Consider the following 25848-nt stretch of genomic DNA (forward strand, 5'->3'; position numbering starts at 1 on the left):
TAAGTCCATTATTGCAGAGACTACGCCTTAAAATTTCAGTGTGGAATAGGTTTCATCTGTCGGTGGGGTGAAGCTCCTCACGATGATCGTAATGCCACAGTGACTATACATATTGTATAATGCCCCTGTCAGGCTCCCTCTGTGCAGGTTCCGTAAGATAAGGGCTATGTTTGGGGATTTAGTGTGAGGGGGAAAGAGTTCAAGACTTGAGCAAGAAATGTTGCAGAGGCCGAAGAATGAAGGACGGTTGGCACTTCCCAATCCCTGGATATATTTTATCTGCTCAGTGTCGGCACCTTAAGGGACGGGGGGAATGGTAGAAGAGGGACGGATCCATGGCAGCTTGAGGTATTTAACTAAATCATTGCCGTTGAGTATGGGTTTGAAGGCAGGACTCTTCCAAAAGTTGGGGTCACAATATCCCACTATTAACCTTATCCAGACAGTGTGGCAGAAAACTTAGCATATCGGGGGGATAGCGGGTTTCACCAAGTTCTCGCCCATCTGGGATAACATTCATCTTCAGGAGTTTAGACATATGGAAGGGTTTAGTGATTGGAAGGAGTATTAAGCTGTTGGGGCATTTGATTTTACAGGGGAAGCTTAAATCATATGAGAAGCTACAAGAAGAATTTTTGTACCCAGAGCTGAACCTTTATCCGTACAGAAGAGTCCAACATGCATTTCAGTCCCAATGTAGAAGACGACCCATAGAGATACAAACAGATATTCTGCTAGAGTTTATTCTTGGGAATGGAGGTACAAAGGGGGCAACATCCATAGTATATTTGGATCTGTTACATGCCTTTTTGAGAGATTATCAATGCTAAAAGGAAATGGGAGACAGATTTGGGAGAAATTGATGATGATTGCTGGGAGTCTATCCTAGAATATGTGCCCAAGCTATCCATATGTGAACCTATATATATGAGGAGTGATGTATTTCTATACATTAAGGAAAGTGTAAAATTATATGGATCTGTGATTTGTTTCATACAGTTTTATGTTTAATTAATACAAATTTATCTAATTTAAGAAAGAAAAGGTACAGTGCTAACAATAAAAGGGTATAAAAATATTGGAATAAAAAATGACAGAAATATGCAAAAACAGTGATAAAATAAAGGGATAAAACTTACAGAAATATTGAACTTTGCATTCTGATTCTCTGTCCCTGGGGGAGGGAGAAATATGGAATAGCTCACATCAGCTTCCAGGTTGCCCTCACATGCGAACATCTTTCTTTGTGTGAAGGCCTAATTTATAGAGTCAACCTGGAGGTCAAACTTCTAGACCAGCCTCTCGGGTTAATATTATAACTGCTGGTTTGTGACTGGACCACGGCCGCGCCACCAATGAAAATATTATTTTCTCTGAAACTCTTTGTGTAACGTTTCTCATAGATAGATGGTGTCAGGCTGTAATTGACAGCTCCCTTCAAAAGAGACAGAAGGTGTGAAACGTTTCCCCTTCCTGGTTCTTAGCAAGACCCCCTGCTGAGATTGGAGACAGGAGACTGCTTTCTCAAGACAACATATGCTGTGACCCCTGTGAGACCTGCAGTCTCAGGACAGATGTTATATTACTGCTAGCCATACATCCATAACTACACATATTTCACTACAGCGTGTGTGTGGAGCTCCTTCGTAGTGGGACGTGTGTGCGTGGAGCTCTGGCGCGGTGGGACATGTGTGCATGGAGCTCTGGCACGGGGCGTGTGTGCGTGGAGCTCTGGCACGGTTGGGCGTGTGTGCGTGGAGCTCTGGCACAGTGGGGGGGCGTGTGCATGGAGCTCTTGCACAGTGGGGCGTGTGTGCGTGGAGCTCTGGCACGGTGGGGTGTGGAGCTGGGGCGAGTGTGCGCGGAGCTCTGGCACGGTGGGGCTTGTGTGTGCGCGCGGAGCTTTGGCACGGTGGGGCACGTGTGCGCGGAGCTCTGGCACAGTAAGGCACTTTAGCGCGGAGCTCTGGCACGGTGGGGCGCGTGTGCGTGGAGCTCTGGCACGTTGGGGCACGTGTGCGCGGAGCTTTGGCACGGTGGGGCTTGTGTGTGTGCGTGGAGCTCTGGCACGGTGGGGCACGTGTGCGTGGAGCTCTGGCACAGTGGGGCACTTTAGCGCGGAGCTCTGGCACGGTGGGGCGTGTGTGCGCGGAGCTCTGGCACGGTGGGGTGTGTGGAGCTGGGGCGAGTGTGCGTGGAGCTCTCGCACGGTGGGGTACGTGTGCGTGGAGCTCTGGCACAGTGGGGCACATGTGCGCGGAGCTCCAGTGTAGTCGGGCCCTGCACTCGTCTGCTCATGCTTTAATGTCTTACTGGTGGAATCACACTCGGGGAAATGTAATCGGTCGTTTCATTTTGAGGTGGTTTCCATAAGAGGTGAGATCTACCAGCCCTGCAGGGAGCAGTGTGCGGCCAGTGCCGACATCACGGGGTCTTCTCCCGCTGCTCACAATATCCCCCTCGGTGTGGATCTTACCCTGGAGCTTTGATCCTGGATGGAAATTGATGTTGTTTTTTCTTTAGGACCTTCTCCATTTCCAGAGTAAACGGCCGCAGTATGAGGACAGTAGTCCGTCCACGATCAATGGCCTTGACCAATCGGGGCTATCCTTGGGCCCAGCAACACCGAGCACTGTGGACCCCCAGACAGAGAGCCATCTCCTGCAGCCGCCCCTGCCTGCCTCGTCTCAGAGCAGCCTGACGGCTGAGGACATGCGGAGGGCCAAACGCATCCGGGTATGACGCGCGTTCTCTGCTCATGTCAGCACAATCCTAAAGTCTCTTTATTTCTGTATCTTGTATGAACCTGTGATGGTCTGATCATGTGTTCAGTATACTACAGTACCACAGTATTACTGTGTATAGTAACTGTCGGGGTCTCCTCCATCTCGGGGCATCCTCATGCTAGACCCCCTGCTGCCATAGCAAAGCACAATCACATTGCGGAGAAGGGGCAATGGGCACATGGCGGCAGTGTGCCCCCCGATCGTGCACTCCACATGCTGCTGTCCATATGTATAACACAGCCATTATCTGCTGGGAAAGATGGCTGCCCCGTTCCACATGTGGGAAGGATCGAGCCGCTCTCCCCAATGTGATTCTTAGTCTAAAAATACCCAACACTAGAAATCCTACATTTCCAGGGTTTGAAAGCACTTTATATTCCTGATTCTGGTGCCAGCAGCCATCAGCAGTGGCGGTGATTCTGGTGCCAGCAGCCATCAGCAGTGGCGGTGATTCTGGTGTCAGCAGCCATCACCGGCGGTGATTCTAGTGCTAGCAGCCATCAGCAACGTCTGTGATTCTGGTGCCAGCAGCCATCAGCAGTGGCGGTGATTCTGGTGCCAGCAGCCATCAGCAGTGGCGGTGATTCTGGTGTCAGCAGCCATCACCGGCGGTGATTCTAGTGCTAGCAGCCATCAGCAACGTCTGTGATTCTGGTGCCAGCAGCCATCAGCAGTGGCGGTGATTCTGGTGTCAGCAGCCATCACCAGCGGCGGTGATTCTAGTGCTAGCAGCCCATCAGCAGTGGCGGTGATTCTAGTGCTAGCAGCCATCAGCAGTGGCGGTGATTCTGGTGTCAGCAGCCATCAGCAGTGGCGGTGATTCTAGTGCCAGCAGCCATAAGCATCAGCGGGGGTGATTCTGGTGCCAGCAGCCATCAGCAGTGGTGGTGATTCTGGTGTCAGCAGCCATCAGCACTGGCGGTGATTCTGATGTCAGCAGCCATCAGCAGTGGCAGTGATTCTAGTGCTAGCAGCCATCAGCAGTGGCGGTGATTCTGGTGTCAGCAGCCATCAGCAGTGGCGGTGATTCTGGTGTCAGCAGCCATCAGCAGGGGAGGTGATTCTGATGTCAGCAGCCATCAGCAGGGGGGTGATTCTGGTGCCAGCAGCCATAAGCAGCAGCGGGGGTGATTCTGGTGCCAGCAGCCATCTGCAGTGGCGGTGATTCTGGTGCCAGCAGCCATCAGCAGTGGCGGTGATTCTGGTGTCAGCAGCCATCACCGGCGGTGATTCTAGTGCTAGCAGCCATCAGCAACGTCTGTGATTCTGGTGCCAGCAGCCATCAGCAGTGGCGGTGATTCTGGTGTCAGCAGCCATCACCAGCGGCGGTGATTCTAGTGCTAGCAGCCATCAGCAACGTCTGTGATTCTGGTGCCAGCAGCCATCTGCAGCAGCGGTGATTCTGGTGTCAGCAGCCATCTGCAGCGGCGGTGATTCTGTTGTCAGCAGCCATCTGCAGCGGCGGTGGTGATTCTGGTGTCAGCAGCCATCTGCAGCGGCGGTGATAATTCTGGTGCCAGACGCCATCTGCAGCAGCGGTGGTGATTCTGGTGTCAGCAGCCATCTGCAGCAGCCGGTGATTCTGGTGTCAGCAGCCATCTGCAGCAGCGGTGATTCTGGTGTCAGCAGCCATCTGCAGCGGCGGTGATTCTGTTGTCAACAGCCATCTGCAGCGGTGGTGGTAATTCTGGTGTCAGCAGCCATCTGCAGTGGCGGTGATTCTGGTGCCAGACACCATCTGCAGCGGTGGTGGTAATTCTGGTGTCAGCAGCCATCTGCAGTGGCGGTGGTGATTCTGGTGTCAGCAGCCATCTGCAGCGGCAGTGGTAATTCTGGTGCCAGCAGCCATCTGCAGCGGCGGTGAGTCTGGTGTCAGCAGCCATCTACAGCGGCGGTGATTCTGGTGCTGGCAGCCATCTGCAGCGGGGGTGATTCTGGTGTCAGCAGCCATCTGCAGCGGCGGTGGTAATTCTGGTGCCAGACGCCATCTGCAGCGGCGGTGGTGATTCTGGTGTCAGCAGCCATCTGCGGCGGCAGTGATAATTCTGGCGCCAGACGCCATCTGCAGCGGCGGTAGTGATTCTGGTGTCAGCAGCCATGTGCAGCAGCGGTGATTCTGGTGTCAGCAGCCATCTGCAGCGGTGGTGGTAATTCTGGTGCCAGCAGCCATCTGCAGCGGCGGTGGTAATTCTGGTGCCAGACGCCATCTGCAGCGGTGGTGGTAATTCTGGTGTCAGCAGCCATCTGCTGCGGGGGTGATTCTGGTGTCAGCAGCCATCAGCAGCAGTGGTGATTCTGGTGTCAGCAGCCATCAGCAGCGGTGATTCTGGTGTCAGCAGCCATCTGCAGCGGTGGTGGTAATTCTGGTGTCAGCAGCCATCTGATGCGGGGGTGATTCTGGTGTCAGCAGCCATCAGCAGCAGTGGTGATTCTGGTGTCAGCAGCCATCAGCAGCGGTAATTCTGGTGTCAGCAGCCATCTGCTGCGGGGGTGATTCTGGTGTCAGCAGCCATCAGCAGCAGTGGTGATTCTGGTGTCAGCAGCCATGTGCAGCAGCGGTGATTCTGGTGTCAGCAGCCATCTGCAGCGGTGGTGGTAATTCTGGTGCCAGCAGCCATCTGCAGCGGCGGTGGTAATTCTGGTGCCAGACGCCATCTGCAGCGGTGGTGGTAATTCTGGTGCCAGACGCCATCTGCAGCGGTGGTGGTAATTCTGGTGCCAGACGCCATCTGCTGCGGGGGTGATTCTGGTGTCAGCAGCCATCAGCAGCAGTGGTGATTCTGGTGTCAGCAGCCATCAGCAGCAGCGGTGATTCTGGTGTCAGCAGCCATCAGCAGCAGTGGTGATTCTGGTGCCAGCAGCCATCTGCAGCGGCGGTGGTAATTCTGGTGCCAGCAGCCATCTGCAGCGGTGGTGATTCTGGTGTCAGCAGCCATCTGCAGTGGTGGTGGTGATTCTGGTGTCAGCAGCCATCTGCAGCGGCGGTGGTGATTCTGGTGTCAGCAGCCATCTGCAGCAGCAGCGGTGATTCTGGTGTTCACAGCCATCTGCAGCGGCGGTGATTCTGGTGTCAGCAGCCATCTGCAGCGGCGGTGATTCTGGTGTCAGCAGCCATCTGCAGCGGCGGTGATTCTGGTGTCAGCAGCCATCTGCAGCGGCGGTGATTCTGGTGCCGGCAGCCATCTGCAGCGGCGGTGATTCTGGTGTCAGCAGTCATCTGCAGCGGCGGTGATTCTGGTGTCAGCAGCCATCTGCAGCGGCGGTGATTCTGGTGTCAGCAGCCATCTGCAGCGGCGGTGATTCTGGTGTCAGCAGCCATCTGCAACGGCGGTGATTCTGGTGTCAGCAGCCATCAGCAGCGGCAGTGATTCTGGTGTCAGCAGCCATCTGCAGCGGCGGTGATTCTGGTGTCAGCAGCCATCTGCAGCGGCGGTCACTACACTTCATGGACCCCACAATCACGTCCTATTCCCGGCCCTCAGCTAACACTTACTGTCACTGTCTCCAGACACGGCTGTAACCTGTCTTTCTCTCTCCACATGCTGACGTGTCAGCTGGAGCTGCAGGTAGGTCACAACCTGTTCACCTGCTGTTTGTAATGACGGCGACAGCACAAATCATCTTCATTTCTTTCCTCCTGCAGGCTCCATACTTGTGCACCGTTCATTCTTTGCTGGACCAGTAATCCTGCTCCGTTTTCAGTACTGGATGGTTTTGTGTTTTTGCAGAATGCGGCCCTACAACATCTGTTTATCCGGAAGACTTACCGGCCATTCAAATGCCTGCAGTGCGGGAAAGCCTTCAGAGAAAAGGAGAAACTGGACCAGCACCTGCGCTTCCACGGCCGCGACGGCAACTGTCCTCTGACCTGTGACATCTGCAATAAGGGCTTCATCAGCACCAGCTCCCTGGAGAACCACATGAAGTTCCACCTGGACCAGAAGACCTACTCCTGCATCTTCTGCACAGAATCCTTCGACCGCCTGGATCTCCTGAAGGACCATGTAGCTGTTCACGTCGTGGACGGCTGTTTCAGCTGCCCAACCTGCAAAAAGCGCTTCTCGGATTTCATTCAGGTCAGACCCCGTTCTCTCTCATTTTCAGTCTCTTTTACTTGTTTTGTTCTGTTTCCAGCATTTCTAATCTCACATTATAACCAGAGATGCAGAATATACTGTCTGGTGCTGACGACTGAACATATTGTAGGTTAAGAAACACGTGCGGAGCTTCCACTCCGAGAAGATCTACCAGTGCACAGAATGTGACAAAGCCTTCTGCCGGCCGGACAAGCTGCGTCTGCACATGCTGCGGCACTCCGACCGCAAGGACTTCCTTTGCTCCACATGTGGCAAGCAGTTCAAGGTGAGCTCTGCTCTGCAGGACAGCTGGTCCCCTCAGGAGCTACCACTCTACAGGAAGGCCAAGTATATTTGTAATTTACTGAGAGGGGCGCTTCCAAGTATATTCACTTGTGGATTATGGTGTTTGACCTGTGCTGGATGGGGCATCCATGGCCCGTGCCAGGGGCGTGCATGGCTTGTGCCGATGCATGCGTGGCCCGTGCTGGGGGGTGTTGCGTGGCTTCAGCTGGGGGCGTGTATGGCCAGTGCCAGGGGCCTACGTGGCTTGTGCCGGGGGTGTGCGTGGCTTGTGCCGGGGTGTGCGTGGCCCGTGCTGGGGGTGTCCGTGGCTCGTGCTGGGGGCGTGCGTGGCTTGTGCTGGAGGCGTGCTTGGCTTGTGGCAGTGCATGCGTGGCTTGAGCTGGGGGCATGCATGGCCAGTGCCAAGGGCCTACGTGGCTTGTGCCAGGAGCATGCGTGGCTTGTGCCGGGGGCATGCGTGGCCCGTGCTGGGGGTGTCCGTGGCCTGTGCCAGGGGCGTGTGTGGCTTGTGCTGGAGGGGTGCGTGGCTTGAGCCGGGGGTGTGCTTGGCTTGTGCCAGTGCATGCGTGGCCCGTGCTGGGGGCGTGCGTGGCCCGTGCTGGGGGCGTGCGTGGCTTGAGCTGGGGGCATGCATGGCCAGTGCCGGGAGCCTGCGTGGCTTGTGCTGGGGGCCTGCATTGCCCGTGCCGGGGGTGTGCTTGGCTTGTGTTGGGGCGTGCGTGGCCTGTGCCAGGGGTGTGCATGGCTTGTGCCGATGCATGTGTGGCCCGTGTTGGGGGCGTGCGTGGCTTCAGCTGGGGGTGTGCATGGCTAGTGCAAGGGGCCTACGTGGCTTGTGCCGGGAGCATGCGTGGCTTGTGCCGGGGGTGTGCGTGGCTCGTGCCAGGGGCGTGCGTGGCTTGTGCTGGAGGCGTGCGTGGCTTGAGCCGGGGGCGTGCTTGGCCCGTGCTGGGGTTTGTGTGTGGCCCGTGCTGGGGTTGTGTGTGGCCTGCGTGGCTTGTGCCAGGGGCTTGCGTGGCTTGTGCCGGGGGTGTGCGTGGCTTGTGCCGGGGGAGGGCGTGGCCCGTGCCGGGGGTGTCTGTGGCCCGTGCCAGGGGCGTGCTTGGCTTGAGCTGGGAGCATGCATGGCCAGTGCCAGCGGCCTGCATGGCCGGTGCCGGGAGTGTGCTTGGCTTGTGCCGGGGCATGCGTGGCCCGTGCTGGGGGCCTGCGTGGCTTGTGCCGGGTCGTGCCTGGCCTGAGCTGAGGGCCTGCGTGGCTTGTGTCGGTGGCCTTTGTGGCTTGAGCCCAGGTGCTCAGCTCGCTCTATACACGGCAGGTGACAGCTCTGATACCACCATCTTTCTGCTGCCCTGACGGGGATCACAGAACTGTTGTTGTGAATATTTCAGCCCTTAGATGCCGCAGTCAGTAGTGTCCATGACATTGAAGTGGTTAGATAGAAGAAGCGGGCACCACCGATGTCACGGATCCCCACTCCGTGGTGTCACTAATTCGTCACGTATCCGCTCTCAGCACGTGACTTGGGGTTGTGCCTGCAGTTTTAAGCCTTTGCAACACCTGAGAAAGATGTACGAGGTTTTCCTCCCAAGAATCACTAAAAATGGCTATATCATCGAGATAAGCGACGGCAAAACCATCTCATCCTTCGAATAAGTGATTGACCAACCTCTGGAAGGTGGCAGAGGCATTCTTCATACCAAATGGCATCACCAGAAACTCAAACAGCCCGAATGGCGGTATGAAGGCAGACCTCTCCTGAGCTTCTCTGGTCAGGGGTATCTGCCAGTATCCCCTACTTAGGTCCATGATGGTGAGGTACGATGCTTTAGCTAGCTGCTCTAACAGCTCATCTATCCTCGGCACGGGGTAGACCTCACATGTAGTCAGTACATTTAATTTCCTGTAGTCTACACAGAACCGGGTAGTACGGTCCTTCTTTTGGACAAGAACCACAGGCGAGGCCCAGGCACTCTGGGATTTTTGTATGACCTTGAGGTTTAGCATCTCCTCTACCTGTTCCCTCATGTGTGCCTTCACCTCTGCTGACACACGGTATGCAGACTGCCGTACTGGGGGATTAGTACCAGTGTCCACATGGTGAGCTGCTAAGTGCGTCCTCCCAGGCTCCCCTGTGAAGACTTCGGTGAACTCGCTGAGCGCCCCCATCAGCTCAGACCTCTGACTGTGGGATAGCTCAGGGTTAAACTTTGCTGACTCCAGGGACTCCATGAACTGAGTCCCGGCCCCCACATCTAGTAACAGATCAGCCTCCCCCCTCTTCAGGCAGGCTACAGACAGGTAAGACACAGGTCTCCCTGTCATGATGAGCCTTCAGCATATTCACATGAAATACTTTTGACACTTTGCAGGCTCATCTAGTGTCACCACATAATTAACATCATTCAGCCGCTTGTGTACAGTGTATTGTCCCTCCCATGCGGCCTACATTTTATTCTGTAACATAGGGACCAACACCCAAACCTTCTGCACCTCCTCGTAAGCCCTCAGTCTGGCATTACGGTCGTACCAGACCTTCTGGTGATTTGGGCCTGCGTCACGTTTTCATGGGCCAGGTTGCTCAGTTTTTGCATTCTCTCTCTGAGCCGAAGTACATATTCAACCACTGAGACTCCAGTAGTTCTGGGGTCGTCCTCCCAACAGTCCTTAATCAAATCAAGTGCCCCCCTGACCCTCCTCCCATAAACCAGTTCAAAGGGGGAGAATCCAGTAGACGCCTGGGGTACCTCTCTTTAGGCAAACAACAGATGGGGGAGGTACCGCTCCCAGTCTCTCCCTTCAGTCTCCACCAGCATTTTCATCATTTGCTTTAATGTTCCGTTAAAACGCTTGCCGAGTCCGTTGGTTTGGGGATGATAGGCGCTGGCCACAAAATGCTGTACTTGTATTCTTTCACAGAGGCTTTCCATCAGATCAGACATGAACTGGGTTCCCTGATCGGTCAACATTTCCCTAGGGAAACCCACACGAGAGAACACAGTCAGTAAAGCATCCACCACTTTGTCTGCTCGGATGGAGGACAGTGCCACAGCTTCCGGGTATCGTGTAGCATAGTCCACCACTGTGAGGATGTACTTTTTGCCAGAGCTGCTAGGGATTGCAAGTGGCCCTATGATATCCACAGCCACTCTCTGGAAAGGCTCATCGATCGCAGGCAGTGGTATCAATGGAGCTTTCTCTATATTCCCAGACTTTCCAACTCTCTGACAAACTACACATGATCGGCAGTAATTGGCAATATCTGTCCCCATCTTAAGCTAATAGAAGTTATGTGTCAGGCGAGCTTTAAGGTACCGTCACATTAAGCGATGCTGCAGCGATATAGACAACGATGCCGATCGCTGCAGCGTCGCTGTTTCGTTGTTGTGTGGTCGCTGGAGAGCTGTCACACAGACAGCTCTCCAGCGACCAACGATGCCGAAGTCCCGGGGTAACCAGGGTTAACATCGGGTTACTAAGCGCAGGGCTGCGCTTAGTAACCCGATGTTTAACCTGGTTACCAGTGTAAATGTAAAAAAAAACAAACACTACATACTTAACATTCCGGTGTCTGTCGGGTCCCCCGGCATCCGCTTCCCTGCACTGTGTAAGCGCCGGCCCTAAAGCAGAGCGGTGACGTCACCGCTGTGCTCTGCTTTACGGCCGGCCGGCGCTGACACAGTGCAGGGAAGCGGACGCCGGGGGACCCGACAGACACCGGAATGTAAGTATGTAGTGTTTGTTTTTTTTACATTTACAGTGGTAACCAGGGTAAATATCGGGTTACTAAGCGCGGCCCTGCGCTTAGTAACCCGATGTTTACCCTGGTTACCAGTTTAACATATATAAATGCCCAGAGTATGAAGAAAAGGACACAAAACTCAGACTAGTATGTCAGCAAAAAATAGGTCTACAGACCACAATAGAGTATAATCCATATTTATTTTATTGAAGAGAAAATACAAAGAATATAGAATAAAAAGAGAACCACAGGAAGCCAATAAGTGGGACACAACAGGCCCAACACTCCAGGAAGATGAAAGTACTAAAAATATAAGTATCAAATCAATGCCATGTGAAGTGTATAAAGGCAGGCTAGACACAAAGTCTGTGCAACTGCTTAATAGTAGTAAGGCACTTCACTAGACCACATAGTAAATGACTAAGGTGCACGGTGCATAGGAGGCCAAATAAGACCATAAACTAGAATAAATAGTTTTCAATAGATGCAGGCATGATGTACTTACATAATAAAACCTGGGTGCAGATGGCCGGTTGGTCCCCGCCGCCCCAACGCACGTTTCGTCGAGACTTCTTCAGGAGGCGTGCATTGGGGAGGGGGTTCCAACTATTTATACAAATGCTGACCAATCAAACTGGAGAACTACCAATTAACAAAATACCGTGCACCATATACTAAATATACGGCATGTAGCCGCTCACGTCACGTCCGGTATTGACGGGGCATGCGCCGCCTCCACAGACACCAACAAGGGCCATCACGTGACCGGCCGTGGAGCGCAAACACAAAGCGCCGTCATGGAGACGGCGTCTGAGCGTAGCGCGCCGGGAGCCGCCCACAGGATGACCCGGCGCTGCAGAAGAGGCGCATGCGCACACCAGACGCGAGGCGAGCAAGACAAAGAAGACTAAGGGGGAGCATATATTGCGTTATACTAGGTAATAATGAATAAATGGTGCGCAAGAGCACCGAATATAAAACAGTGCAATAATAATAAAGAGTGCTACTAGTGTGGAACTACAATAAATTACTAACCATTAACAAATAATCTAACCACATATAATGTGTTAAAATGATGATAACATTATGTTAGGAAACCCTACATGTTAGTACATTGCAATAATAAAGTGCGAATAGTGCAAATATTGCAGGGAATATTAATCACATATCCCAAACCTAACATATTATAATAAGTGTAGACAAATAAGAAAAACCGGGCACAACATGTGCACGACTACACTAAATATAGATAATGTGCGTATAGATAGAAACTAAATAAAAATAAAATATATGCCTATGCGACGAACAATACGACGAATGCATAAAACGTGAGAAGATTCAGCAGTATTGCTCCATCCGATGGGGTAGATTTCTTCTCCATCAAGCCGTAAAGATTATTTCCAGGTGCAAGATAGGATACATGAAGTATGGATCAATTGGTCAGAACTGAAAAAAATTATTTTAAAACACAATAATGAATAAAAATTAAATGTACATGAAATATTAAAAGAAGACCCCCACCCCCATAAAAAACGTGGATGATGTCTCAGAGAAATGATCCAAACCCGAACCTGCTAAATTTTTAGATCCCTTCACAGCGGTAAAGGATGTCCATCTTTTTGCCCGTAAATTGATCCTTAAAAGATACCATGAAAGATCTTCTTCTACGTTTCAGTCAGATCTGACTGAGGATCAACAAGTAGTGGCTATCTTGGAGTCTTTATTGGAGGAACAAAACTCTGTTCCGGTGAGTAATTTTCCTACTCACCTGCTTAATAAATCTATGAAATTCCCTCCACTTAGTGCATGTCCTGCAGTTGACATTTTTGTTAAAATGGTCTCCAATGATATTGAACAGTTGTGCTCTACTAAACATTTTTGTAATAGCCGCAGTGAATACCAAATTATCAATGAAATTCAGAAATGGACAGATGTGATTAATATTCCCTGCAATATTTGCACTATTCGCACTTTATTATTGCAATGTACTAACATGTAGGGTTTCCTAACATAATGTTATCATCATTTTAACACATTATATGTGGTTAGATTATTTGTTAATGGTTAGTAATTTATTGTAGTTCCACACTAGTAGCACTCTTTATTATTATTGCACTGTTTTATATTCGGTGCTCTTGCGCACCATTTATTCATTATTACCTAGTATAACGCAATATATGCTCCCCCTTAGTCTTCTTTGTCTTGCTCGCCTCGCGTCTGGTGTGCGCATGCGCCTCTTCTGCAGCGCCGGGTCATCCTGTGGGCGGCTCCCGGCGCGCTACGCTCAGACGCCGTCTCCATGACGGCGCTTTGTGTTTGCGCTCCACGGCCGGTCACGTGATGGCCCTTGTTGGTGTCTGTGGAGGCGGCGCATGCGCCGTCAATACCGGACATGACGTGAGCGGCTACATGCCGTATATTTAGTATATGGTGCACGGTATTTTGTTAATTGGTAGTTCTCCAGTTTGATTGGTCAGCATTTGTATAAATAGTTGGAACCCCCTCCCCAATGCACGCCTCCTGAAGAAGTCTCGACGAAACGTGCGTTGGGGCGGCGGGGACCAACCGGCCATCTGCACCCAGGTTTTATTATGTAAGTACATCATGCCTGCATCTATTGAAAACTATTTATTCTAGTTTATGGTCTTATTTGGCCTCCTATGCACCGTGCACCTTATTCATTTACTATGTGGTCTAGTGAAGTGCCTTACTACTATTAAGCAGTTGCACAGATTTTGTGTCTAGCCTGCCTTTATACACTTCACATGGCATTGATTTGATACTTATATTTTTAGTACTTTCATCTTCCTGGAGTGTTGGGCCTGTTGTGTCCCACTTATTGGCTTCCTGTGGTTCTCTTTTTATTCTATATTCTTTGTATTTTCTCTTCAATAAAATAAATATGGATTATACTCTATTGTGGTCTGTAGACCTGGTTACCAGTGAAGACATCGCTGAATCCGCGTCACACACACCGATTCAGCGATGTCAGCGGGTGATCCAGCGACGAAATAAGGTGCTGGCCTTCTAGCTCCGACCAACGATATCACAGCAGGATCCTGATCGCTGCTGCGTGTCAAACACAACGATATCGCTATCCAGGACGCTGCAACGTCACGGATCGCTATCGTTATCGTTGTTAAGTTGTTCAGTGTGAAGGTACCTTTAGTCTTTTGTATTCCAAGGTGTCCGGCCAAAGGAATTTCATGGGCAATTCTCAATAATTGTTCCCTAAATGCATAAGGGACGATCAGCCGCCTTTCATAGTCCCAAGATTCTGTAGTAACCGTGGGGATAGTCTCTGTATACAGTCTGCCCTGATCCCAGTATACTCTCTCTCTGTCAGAACCAACAGGGAGTCGGTCTGCAAGACATCTGAGCTCCTCCAGACTGACATCTGTCCGCAGGACCTCCTGAAAGCTGTGACGGTCAGCCTGCAGGCCCTGGCCTAGTGTGACTGCCAGGCCCTGGTCTGAAGCTGAGTTTTCAGTGTCTGTTATCAGGGACCTTGATGGGTCTGCCATGTATGGAGGCTCCGGGACCACAGTATGGGCCTCCTGTTCTGGCAGTTCTGTCGGAGACTCATCCTCTAATCTCTGGGCCTGAGTCTGAGCCGCAGCCTGACTCCGGGTCACAGCTGCCACATATGTACAGTCCTGTGCATTGGGACATTTTCCCTCCTCGCACGGGATCTCAGGTGGGTCACTTGCTTCCACCTTCTCTGTAGCATTTACTTGCAAGGGAGGAACATAGTGGGACACCATCCTCCCCAGGTCCGTGCCTAGCAACACATTGGTGGGAATAGCCTCTGATACTCCCACTTCCCTCAGTCCCTTCCCTGCTCCCCAGTCCAGGTACACACGGGCCATGGGCACGGCAGGGCTGACCCCTCCAGTCCCGGTTATAGACATAGTCTTTCCTGGTATGATATCGGCAGGGGTTATCATGGCTGGACGCACCAGGGTCACCTCTGCCCCAGTTTCTCTGAGACCAATGGTGACTTTATTGCCAACAGTGACAGATGGACCATTCTCATTCGCCCTCACATCAGAGCCGGCTACAAAGAGGACAGACGGTGGGGACACAGACGGCTATGTGGTGGTAGTTGGGCGTTTCTCCCTATCAGGGCAGACAGCGCTAACATGTCCCACTTTGTTGCAGGAGAAGCACCGGCGTGCATCGCCTAGAGAATGTCTATTCCCCGGGACCCCATAGGAGGTGGGCTTGGACAACACTGGTGATCGGCCGGCAGAGGGAGAAGGGTCCCTGTTTGGCTTACCTCCCCTCCAGCTGAATCCCGATGGCTTCCGCACCTCAGGCATCCTGTTAGCCACATAGCAGTCCGCAATCCTTGCAGCCTGATCCGCAGTTTGTGGCTCCCGATCACCCACAAGTTGTCGTACATCCGTGGGGCACATGTGAAGAAACTGATCCTTGACCATAAGGTCCGTTAAGTCCTCAAAACTGTTAACAGAAAGATCCATTGGTGGAACATGGTCCTCAAGGTGCTCACAACATCCGCCTAGCTGTCAGTGGATCCACGTTGTAGGTTCCGGAACTTTCTCCAATACACTTCTGGGTTTAGGTTGTATTTCCTGATCAGGGCCTCTTTTATGGCCTCATAGTTCCCATCTAGATCTGGTGGGAGGCCAGCAAAAACTACCAGGGCTTTGCCTCTCAACCCTGGGGTTAGATACCGCGCCCACTTCAAACCCCCGAAGGAAAGTATCTAAGTCCGTATCCTTCTCCATCACAGGGAAGTTTTCCAGACATGGTCTCCCCGGATTTATGTCCTGGGAGGGGGTTAACTGGGGACTGATACCGCGCTGTATTTGAGCCATCTGAAGCTGGAAAGCTCTGTCCTCCCGGCGTTCTGCAGCCTCTCTCTCATCCCGGCGTTCTGCAGCCTCTCTCTCGGCCCGATCCTGGTGTTCTGCAGCCTCTCTCTCATCCCGGCGTTCTGCAGCCTCTCGGCCCGGTCCCGGCGATCCGCAGCCTCTCTCTCAGCCTGTCGGTCCCGGCGTTCTGCAGCCTCTCTCTCCTCCCGGCATTCTGCAGCCTCTCTCTCAGCCTGTCGGTCCCGGCGTTCTGCAGCCTCTCTCTCAGCCTGTCGGTACTGTAGAATCAGCTGCATGTGCATATTGGGATCACTTGTTCCCAGCCGTTGTAAGTCCATTTGTAAAGTACAGTCCATAGGCTCCTCAGCACTGGCATTGCTGACACTTCCATCAGGTATCTCCGGTGCAAGAGCTGGCATTGCTGGGTCTCTCTGAGGTGGACTCTCTTCTTGCCCAGATGTTCCAGCACTTTGCTCTATGTCCTGCTCGACCAAGGCGCGAATTATCCGCTCCCTGGATCTGTCGGCTGTCTCTATTTCTCTCTGCTCACAGAGGCCGGTCAGAGCCTCTTTGCTGTGCTTCCTGTACTGGGCTGCCATATCGATGAACAGCCTTTGCCAAATAAAAGATAGAAAAGAAAAACGGGGAGGGGAAACTGTTTGCAAGTATGTCTAAGTAAGCACTGAGTTGAACCTTGAAGAACTGGTGCACTCCTCGCAAGGATACCAATTCTTTAGTACAGGGAATAATTGCTTAAACCATGTACCAATGCTGTAATAGAAATAATTCTATCCCACCGCTCGCCACCAATTGTCACGGATCCCTACTCCGTGGTGTCACTTATTCGTCACGTGCCCGCTCTCAGCACATGACTTGGGTGTTGTGCCTGCAAGGGTTAATCTATCTCCCCACTCTCAGTCCAGCATTCAACCTCTGTCCTATGCTGTAATAGGAGCATAAATCACACACTGACCCAGGCCACACACCTGCTCATACACGCTGCCACTACTCACCAAACACACGGGTGATGAGTCCCGGAAATCTTACTACTACTACTATCTTCCAATCATAAGGATCATTATTGCAAAACAATGGGGAGACAAAGAGCGCAATAGGGTCTTATCCACGTTACACAGAGGAGAATATACACCAAATTTGCTCACCTGGTTAGGATGAGATTAGAGCATGTAGATAGAGGCTGCTGCAGATCCGCAGGTCTTCACCGACCAGAGAAAATAATGTCTCCAAAGGGAGATTTGTAGTTAAAATTCTGCGCTGCCGCTAAGATGTGGGGAGAACTACACAGCCCCTACACCTCAGACTGAATTCTCATCGTCACAATATAAAAAAAGGCTTACTCACTCATGGTCTGTCCACACATTATGCCCTGGTGCATAATAAGGACTTTATAAACTATTAAAAATCAGCCCTATCGATCATATACCTAAGCATATACCTAATAGATCCATGAAATTAAATAGGAAAAAAGTATATTGAATCTAAAAATTAGGTAGCCTAAAACCACAAAGCTTAAATGAAAGGTTTTCATCTGAATAGTGCATTTTTTTCCTATATATATATATATATATATATATATATATATATATATATATATATATATATATATATATATATATATAATGAAACTATCAAGGTTTTATCTAAATGCGCAGCCCTCCCCCCTTTTATTATGAATTTGATATATCTATATTTATATTTTATATTTGTATAGTTATGATTGATTTTTTAATCCTTTGTGCTTTGAGCCATTTAAGATTTAAATATACATTTTCATTTAGGATTATCTTGGAGTCATTCATATGTTTAGTTGTCATTTCTGCCTTTATTCCATGTAATTCCTCTTATTTTTATATTTTTTACAAGAAAATTCTTCTTCCTCTGCCCTATATTGATCAAATTCCTCATGTGGGCATAGTCTGAGTCTGCCCTGGAGAGGAGCGCTTTCACTCCTTTAAAGGCCCCGTCTCACATAGCGAGATCGCTAGCGAGATCGCTGCTGAGTCACTAGTTTTGTGACGCAACAGCGACCTCAGTAGCGATCTCGCTATGTGTGACACGTACCAGCGATCAGGCCCCTGCTGTGAGATCGCTGGTCGTGTCAGAATGGCCTGGACCTTTTTTTGGTCGTTGAGGTCCCGCTGACATCGCTGAATCGGTGTGTGTGACACCGATCCAGCGATGTCTTCACTGGTAACCAGGGTAAACATCGGGTTACTAAGCGCAGGGCCGCGCTTAGTAACCCGATGTTTACCCTGGTTACCAGCGTAAATGTAAAAAAAACAAACACTACATACTCACCATCTGTTGCCCGTCAGGTCCCTTGGCGTCTGCTTCCTGCTCTGACTGACTGCCGTAAAGTGAGAGCACAGCAGTGACGTCACCGCTGCGCTCTGCTCTCACTGTACGGCGGCTCAGTCAGAGCAGGAAGCAGACGGCAAGGGACCTGACGGGCAACAGATGGTGAGTATGTAGTGTTTGTTGTTTTTACATTTACGCTGGTAACCAGGGTAAACATCGGGTTACTAAGCGCGGCCCTGCGCTTAGTAACCCGATGTTTACCCTGGTTACCCGGGTGCTGCAGGGGGACTTCGGCATCGTTGAAGACAGTTTCAACGATGCCGAAGTCGTTCCCCTGATCGTTGGTTGCTGGAGAGAGCTGTCTGTGTGACAGCTCCCCAGCGACCACACAGCGACCACACAGCGACGCTGCAGCGATCAGCATCGTTGTCTGTATCGCTGCAGCGTCGCTGTGTGAGACGGGGCCTTAATCCATACAAATTGTCTCCATCACAACTGTGTCCTGAACAATGGTTTATTTACTCTTGGGATTAAATCCTGGGAAATAGTGCTGATTGTGGCAGCTTCACAGGGTGGAATGACCCCTCCCGACAGGAGCACTTAACTCAATACTCCTTTAGGCTGCTTTCACACTAGCGTCGGTACGGGGCCGTTGCGCTGCGTCGGCCCGACATACCGACACATACTGTGAAAAAAATGCCCGACGTGGGCAGCGGAAGCAGTCTTACGACGCTTCCGCTGCCCCATTGTAAGGTCTGGGGAGGAGGGGGCGGAGTTTTGGCCGCGCATGCGCAGTCGAAAATGGCGGACACGACGTGCAAAAAAACGTTACATGTAACTTTTTTTGTGCCGATGGTCCGCCATAACACGACGCAACCGTCGCACGATGGTTGCGACATGTGGCACTGCGTCGCTAATAAAAATCTATGTAGAAAAAACGCATCCTGCGGGCAACTTTGCAGGATGCGTTTTTTCTCCACAACGACGCATTGCGACGTGCAGTGCCCGACGCTAGTGTGAAAGTAGCCTTACTCTGCTGCCAGGCGTCCCTTTTTATCTGCTGTTTTTTGTGATCACTGAGTGCTGTGTATTCATTCATTCCCCTCCCTTGGCAATGCTATATTGTCTCTTGTTACATATGATATCTATCATTGGTCCTTGGACAGGTGAAGTGTTACTTTCACTTTGTTTCTGCACTCACTTCGAGCGCTGGTTCGCTGCTTAAATTGTTACTCTTAGGCCATGTGCACACGTTCAGTATTTTTCGTGTTTTTTTCGCTATAAAAACGTGATAAAAACGCGAAAAAAACGCTTACATATGCCTCCCATTATTTTCAGTGTATTCCGCATATCTTGTGCAAATGTTGCATTTTATTCCGCGAAAAAATCGCATCGCGGAAAAAAAAAGCAACATGTTCATTAAATTTGCGGAATTGCGGGGATTCCGCACAACTAGGAATGCATTGATCTGCTTACTTTCCGCATGTGGCTATGCCCACCATGCGGGAAGTAAGCAGATCATGTGCTGTTGATACCCAGGGTGGAGGAGAGGAGACTCTCCTCCACGGACTGGGCACCGTATATTTGGTAAAAAAAAAAAGAATTAAAATAAAAAATAGTCATATACTCACCTTCTATGGCCCCCGCAGTCTTCCCGCCTCTCAGGTGCACGCTGCCGCTTCCGTTCCTATAGCTGGTGTGTGTGAAGGACCTGCGATGACGTCGCGGTCACATGACCGCGATGACGTCGCGGTCATGTGACCGCGACGTCATCGAAGGTCCTGCACACACCATCTATAGGAACGGAAGCCGCTGAGGAGATCGGTTGTCTGCAGAAGGTGAGTATAACAATTAAAAAAAATTAAAAAAATGATTTTTAACATTCTATCTTTTACTATTGATGCTGCATAGGCTGCATCTATAGGAAAAAGTTGGTCACACTTGTCAAACACTGTTTGACGAGTGTGACCAACCTGTCAATCAGTTTTCCAAGCGATGCTACAGATCGCTTGGAAAACTTTAGCATTCTGCAAGCTAATTACGCTTGCAAAATGCTAAAAAAAGCGAAAAAAAAACCGCAAAAAGAAACATGCGGATTTCTTGCAGAAAATTTCCGGTTTTCTTCAGGAAATTTCTGCAAGAAATCCTGACGTGTGCACATACCCTAATGTACATGACGCAATTTTAAACTCACTAATTATAATTTTCGGAATTTTAGATCACCCCAAACCACCACAAATTAATCTTCATATATATATTTATATTTTTTAATGGAAAATAATAAAACATGATTTTATTCCACATTCAATGTAAAGATTCCAATGGATTTTCGATAAGAAAATAGCAGCTTGTTGATTCCACACGGTAGTTTATCTGTAAGGCATTCGCTTCTGAACTGGAGTATTTCCTTTTTTTACAGGTTCTTGTCCATTTAAGTAGAGATCGTTTTTTTTTGTTGTTTTTTTTTTAATTTCCTCCTTAATGTTGCAAATTTGGAACTATTGTCTAGAAATATAAAAGAAGTCAATGTATTTTTTTCAATATATATACCTCTCTAATCGTTTGAATTGTTAATTGTGTGTTATCATTTAACTTTGACACTGAGTCATCTGACCTGGTGGCACTCATTTTTTTTAACCTAGCAAAACTATTTATACCTGTGATGCCTGTATATTCTGTGTGGTATTTCCTGACGAAGGAGGCATGAGACCCCTGAAACGCGTTGCATAAAACCACTGTGAATCAACTATACTCTCCTGAAATTCATCTTAGCGGCAGCGCAGAATTTTAACTACAAATCTCCCTTTGAAGAAATCGTAAGAAGGATCACATACTCTAAGGCTATGGATTCTTTAGAGTCTACAAGGTTCAGACTTATTAAAGTTTTAAGCTTTAATACAAAAGGTACAGCGCTTACAATAAAAAGGGTATAAAAAATATGGGAATAAAAAATGACATACAAATATGCGAAACAGTGATAAAATAAAGGGATAAAACTTATAGAAATATTGAACTTTGCATTCTGATTACACTGGCCAACAGTGAAAATGTTTCTGAAATGAAAATAGCTGGTTTGTAATAATTTTAGCATCCTAAAAACGAATATGTTACTTAAAAATCATTATTAGCTCTTGTTGCTGAGATACAGGTCATTTAAGATTATTATGCAGGAAAATAGGGAAATTTTGAATTTTCAACAAATGTGTATTGGTAAACCTGATTACAGACCTGTTGAACCAATGTCAGCCATTTTATAAATTGTGTCTGCATAGTTTGTACTAATTGAAGTCTCTTTCTCTTGTTGCAGTAATTTTGTGGAGAGAATTTACACTTTGAAAATGCCTCGTAAATGTGCAAATATTGTTAACAATTTTTGTTACGTGTGTGGTTATGTGACATTTGCCAACCAAAGAAGACCAATTACTCCACTTGTGAAGACTGCTTACCATCATTACTTTGCTTATACGTGGCACTTAAATACGTGGCACTTATACGTGGCACTTAAATACGTGGCACTTATATACGTGGCATTTTGAGACCTATAATTTTTCCACATTTTGGTCCACAGAGTCATGTGAGGTCTTGTTTTTTGCGGGACGAGTTGACGTTTTTATTGGTAACATTTTCGGACACGTGACCATTTTTTATCACTTTTTATTCCGTTTTTTGTGAGGCAGAATAACCAAAAACCAGCTATTCATGAATTTCTTTATACCGTTCTGCGTTTGGTAAAATTGATAAAGCAGTTTTATTCGTCGGGTCAGTACGATTACAGCGATACCTCATTTATATCATTTTTTAATGTTTTGGCGCTTTTATACGATAAAAACTATTTTATAGAAAAAATAATTATTTTGGCATCGCTTTATTCTGAGGACTATAACTTTTTTATTTTTTTGCTGATGATGCTGTATGGCGGCTTGTTTTTTGCGGGACAAGATGACGTTTTCAGCGGTACCATGGTTATTTATATCCATCTTTTTGATCGCGTGTTATTCCACTTTTTGTTCGGCGGTATGGTAATAAAGCGTTGTTTTTTGCCTCGTTTTTTTTTTTTTTTTCTTACGGTGTTTACTGAAGGGGTTAACTAGTGGGACAGTTTTATAGGTTGGGTCGTTACGGACGCGGCGATACTAAATATGTGTACTGTACTGTGCAATTTATACTCTTGTAATGAATTCTTCTCGCTACCTACAGCACATACTTCCATGGCGTGTATCTAAAAAACGAGAGCTAATTAAACAATTCTGTGGGTATATTTGAGTTTCTCGACCCAAAATTAGTAATATTTGCCTATTTTCATCAAAGAAACATAAAAAAAGTTGTTTTTTGTTGGCCTGTGTTATCTGTCCCTGGATGAGGGAGAAATATTGAATAGATCACATCAGCTTCCAGGCTGCCCCCACATGCGAACATCTTAAAGGACTACCGTATTTTCCGGCGTATAAGACGACTTTTTAACCCCCGAAAATCTTCTTAAAAGTCGGGGGTCGTCTTATACGCCGGGAATCGACTTGTACGCCGGTGTATATGGTGGGTGGGGAGGGGGGAGTGATCCTGATGACGAGGGGGCGTCTCACAGGAAAGTGAGTAATCCCCATTACCTTATCCTAGCGGTGCAGCGTGGGGGTGTCAGTGCTGGGAGCGGCGGCGGCTGCTGTGTTCTGGTGCGGCGGCTCCTCTTCTGTGTGGGGCCTCTGTGCTGTGAGGTGGCGGCGGCAGCGGCGTATCTTTATCCAGTTGGGGCTCCTCCGGCATCTCCTTAGCCCTGGAGGCCCCGCCGCAACTCCATCGGTGCAATGTGGTGGCCTCCGGGAAAATGGCCGCTGCTCAGATTCAGATCTCGTGTCCCGAGATTTCGGGACGAGATCTGAATCTGAGCAGCGGCCATTTTCCCGGAGGCCACCGCATCGCACCTATTGAGCTGCCTCCGGGAAAATGGCCGCTGCATTGCACCGATGGAGTTGCGGCGGGGCCTCCAGGGCTAAGGAGATGCCGGAGGAGCCCCAACTGGATAAAGATATGCCGCCGCCACCGCCACCGCACAGCACAGAGGCCCCACACAGAAGAGGAGCCGCCGCACCAGAGCACAGCAACCGCCGCACCAGAGCACAGCAGCCGCCGCCGCCGCCACTCCCAGCACTGAGACCCCCACGCTGCACCGCTATGATAAGGTAATGGGGGATACTCACTTTCCTGTGAGACGCCCCCTCGGCATCAGGATCACTCCCCCCCCCCCCCCCCAAAAGGCACATATTCACCGGCCCTATAAGACGACATAGGGTGTATAAGAAGACCCCCGACTTTTAAGAAGATTTTATATTTTAACTGGTAAAGTTGGGGGGTCGTCTTATACGCCCAGTCGTCTTATACGCCGGAAAATACGGTAATTTATAGAGTCAACCTGGAGGTCAAATTTCTAGACCAGCCTCTCAGGTTAATATTATAACTGCTGGTTTGTGACTGGACCATGGCCACTCCACCAATGAATATATTATTTTCTCTGAAATTCTTTGTGTAACGTTTCTCATAGATAGATCGTGTCAGGCTGTAATTGCCATCTCTCTTCAAAAGAGCCAGAAGGTGTGAAACGTTTCCCATTTCGTCCTGGTTCTTAGCAAGACCCCTGGTGAGATTGGAGACAGGAGACTGCCTTCTCAGGGTAACATGTGCTGTGACCCATGTGAGACCTGCAGTCTCAGGACAGATGATAAATTACTGCTAGTCATATATCCATACCTATACATTTCACTACAATATGCTGCATGAAATGTGCACTGATGAATACAGCACGTTACAAATAATGGCTCATGGATGATTGGACTCATCAGAAACGTGTCCGCAGCGCCCAGGAGTTGTTTTGGTATGGCGCTTCTTGCATGAAATTATTCTCCGTTTGGGAAAGAACAGGCGACAATGAAAAAGACCCAACAGTGCCGTCCACAGCGTCATTGTGGCATCAGCAAGCCTGAGCGGTTCTCTCCTGTCCAGCTACTTCCACATTGAGCAGTGAGCGTGTTAGGTGACGTCTGCTGATCCCTGCACACGATCCCTGACCATGGAGGACGCGGCCTGGCAGAGATCTGCAGACGTGATGTCTCCTAACACAGAAGCCCTGTCCGGCTCCAGTTGGGTCTTTTGGATTGCCGCATGGATCTGAGACTCGCCCCATCCCTGGATGATTTCAGCTTCCGACACTTAACAGTATACCGTAATTTCACCTATACTTCTCCCCGAAGGACGACCATTCAATTATCACTTTACAGATAAGTCACGGCCTTGGCCTTAAGTGGCCGCTCCCCTGTAGACTGCACGATGGGCTGATGCCGCTCATATCTGATGTCTGCTTATTTCAGAGAAAGGACAAGCTGAGGGAACACATGCAGCGCATGCACAACCCCGAGAGAGAAGCCAAGAAAGCCGACCGCACCGGACGCACCAAAGCGTTCAAGCCTCGCATCGCCTCCACAGACTACGAAAGCTTCATGTTCAAGTGTCGCGTGTGTATGATGGGCTTCCGGAGAAGGGGCATGTTGGTAGGAGACCTGCTATAACTCGCTGGTGGGCACTGGGGGGATTCAGGCCGATCACAACATTAAGTCCTGCCCATTCTCCTTTACCCTCAGGTTAATCATTTGTCAAAAAGGCATCCAGAAATGAAGATAGAAGAGGTTCCCGAGCTGACATTGCCCATTATCAAACCCAACCGTGACTACTACTGTCAGTACTGTGAGAAGGTAAGTCACTGCTCTCTCACTCTCCCCGCTCATCTGCATGTCATCTCACCTGCCAGTCTCAGCTTGTTACCCCCCCCCCCCCCCCTCTCGGCCCATCTCCCGCCCCTCTCGGGCCGTCTCCCCCCCCCCCCCGGCCCGCCTTCCCCCCTCTCGGCCCGTCTCCCTGTCTTCCCATCTCCCCTCTTCCCGGCTCCTCCTTTATGGCAGTGGGACCTACTGAGCTGTTTTCTACCGGACAGGTTTACAAAAGTGCCAGCAAGAGGAAAGCGCACATTCTGAAGAACCACCCAGGAGCAGAGCTGCCTCCCAGTATCCGAAAGCTGCGTCCTGCGGGGCCCGGAGAGCCGGACCCCATGTTAAGTACCCATACCCAACTAACTGGGACCATTGCAACGCCGCCGGTGTGCTGCCCGCACTGTGCCAAGCAATACAGCAGTAAGGTGAGTGGCGTCCGCTGTCTCCATGACTGGTCTGTCAGCACCATAGATGTATGCTGGGGACGAGGCGTGAACAGTGATGAGCCCGCGCTCTGCAGCGATCTAGGCCGGGAGTTACTACATGCACATGTGATCCGTCAGCGCATGCGCTCTGCAGCGATCCAGGCACATGTGATCCGTCAGTGCACATGCTCTGCAGCTATCCAGGTACATGTGATCCGTCAGTGCACGCGCTCTGCAGCGATCAAGGCACATGTGATCCGTCAGCGCACACACTCTGCAGCGATCCAGGCACATGTGATCCGTTGGCGCACGCGCTCTGCAGCGATCCAGGCACGTCATCCGTCAGTGCAAGCGCTCTGCATTTATCCAGGCACATATGATCCGTCAGTGCACGCGCTCTGCAGCGATCCAGGCACATGTGATCCGTCAGCGCACGCGCACTGCAGCGATCCAGGCACATGTGTTCCGTCAGCGCGCGCGCTCTGCAGCGATCCAGGCACATGTGATCCGTCAGCGCGCGCGCTCTGCAGCTATCCAGGCACATGTGATCCGTCAGCGCGCGCGCTTTGCAGCGATCCAGGCACACGTGATCCATCAGCGCACG

General features: G+C 50.1%; 1 protein-coding gene across 5 annotated transcripts in view; it reads left to right on the forward strand.

Moving 5' to 3' along the window:
* PRDM10 (PR/SET domain 10) overlaps positions 1-25848 on the forward strand; it is a 119262-nt gene that overhangs the window by 71558 nt on the left and 21856 nt on the right. For all 5 annotated transcript variants that reach the window (XM_077249388.1, XM_077249385.1, XM_077249386.1 and 2 more), the window contains exons 12-17: positions 2524-2736; positions 6515-6862; positions 6993-7148; positions 24424-24603; positions 24694-24804; positions 25044-25244. In XM_077249388.1, coding sequence (XP_077105503.1) covers positions 2524-2736; positions 6515-6862; positions 6993-7148; positions 24424-24603; positions 24694-24804; positions 25044-25244 — 1209 coding nt within the window. The remainder of the gene's footprint in view (positions 1-2523; positions 2737-6514; positions 6863-6992; positions 7149-24423; positions 24604-24693; positions 24805-25043; positions 25245-25848) is intronic.

Source organism: Ranitomeya variabilis, chromosome 4 (genome assembly GCF_051348905.1).
Source record: "Ranitomeya variabilis isolate aRanVar5 chromosome 4, aRanVar5.hap1, whole genome shotgun sequence".
NCBI classification, from domain to species: Eukaryota; Metazoa; Chordata; class Amphibia; order Anura; family Dendrobatidae; genus Ranitomeya; species Ranitomeya variabilis.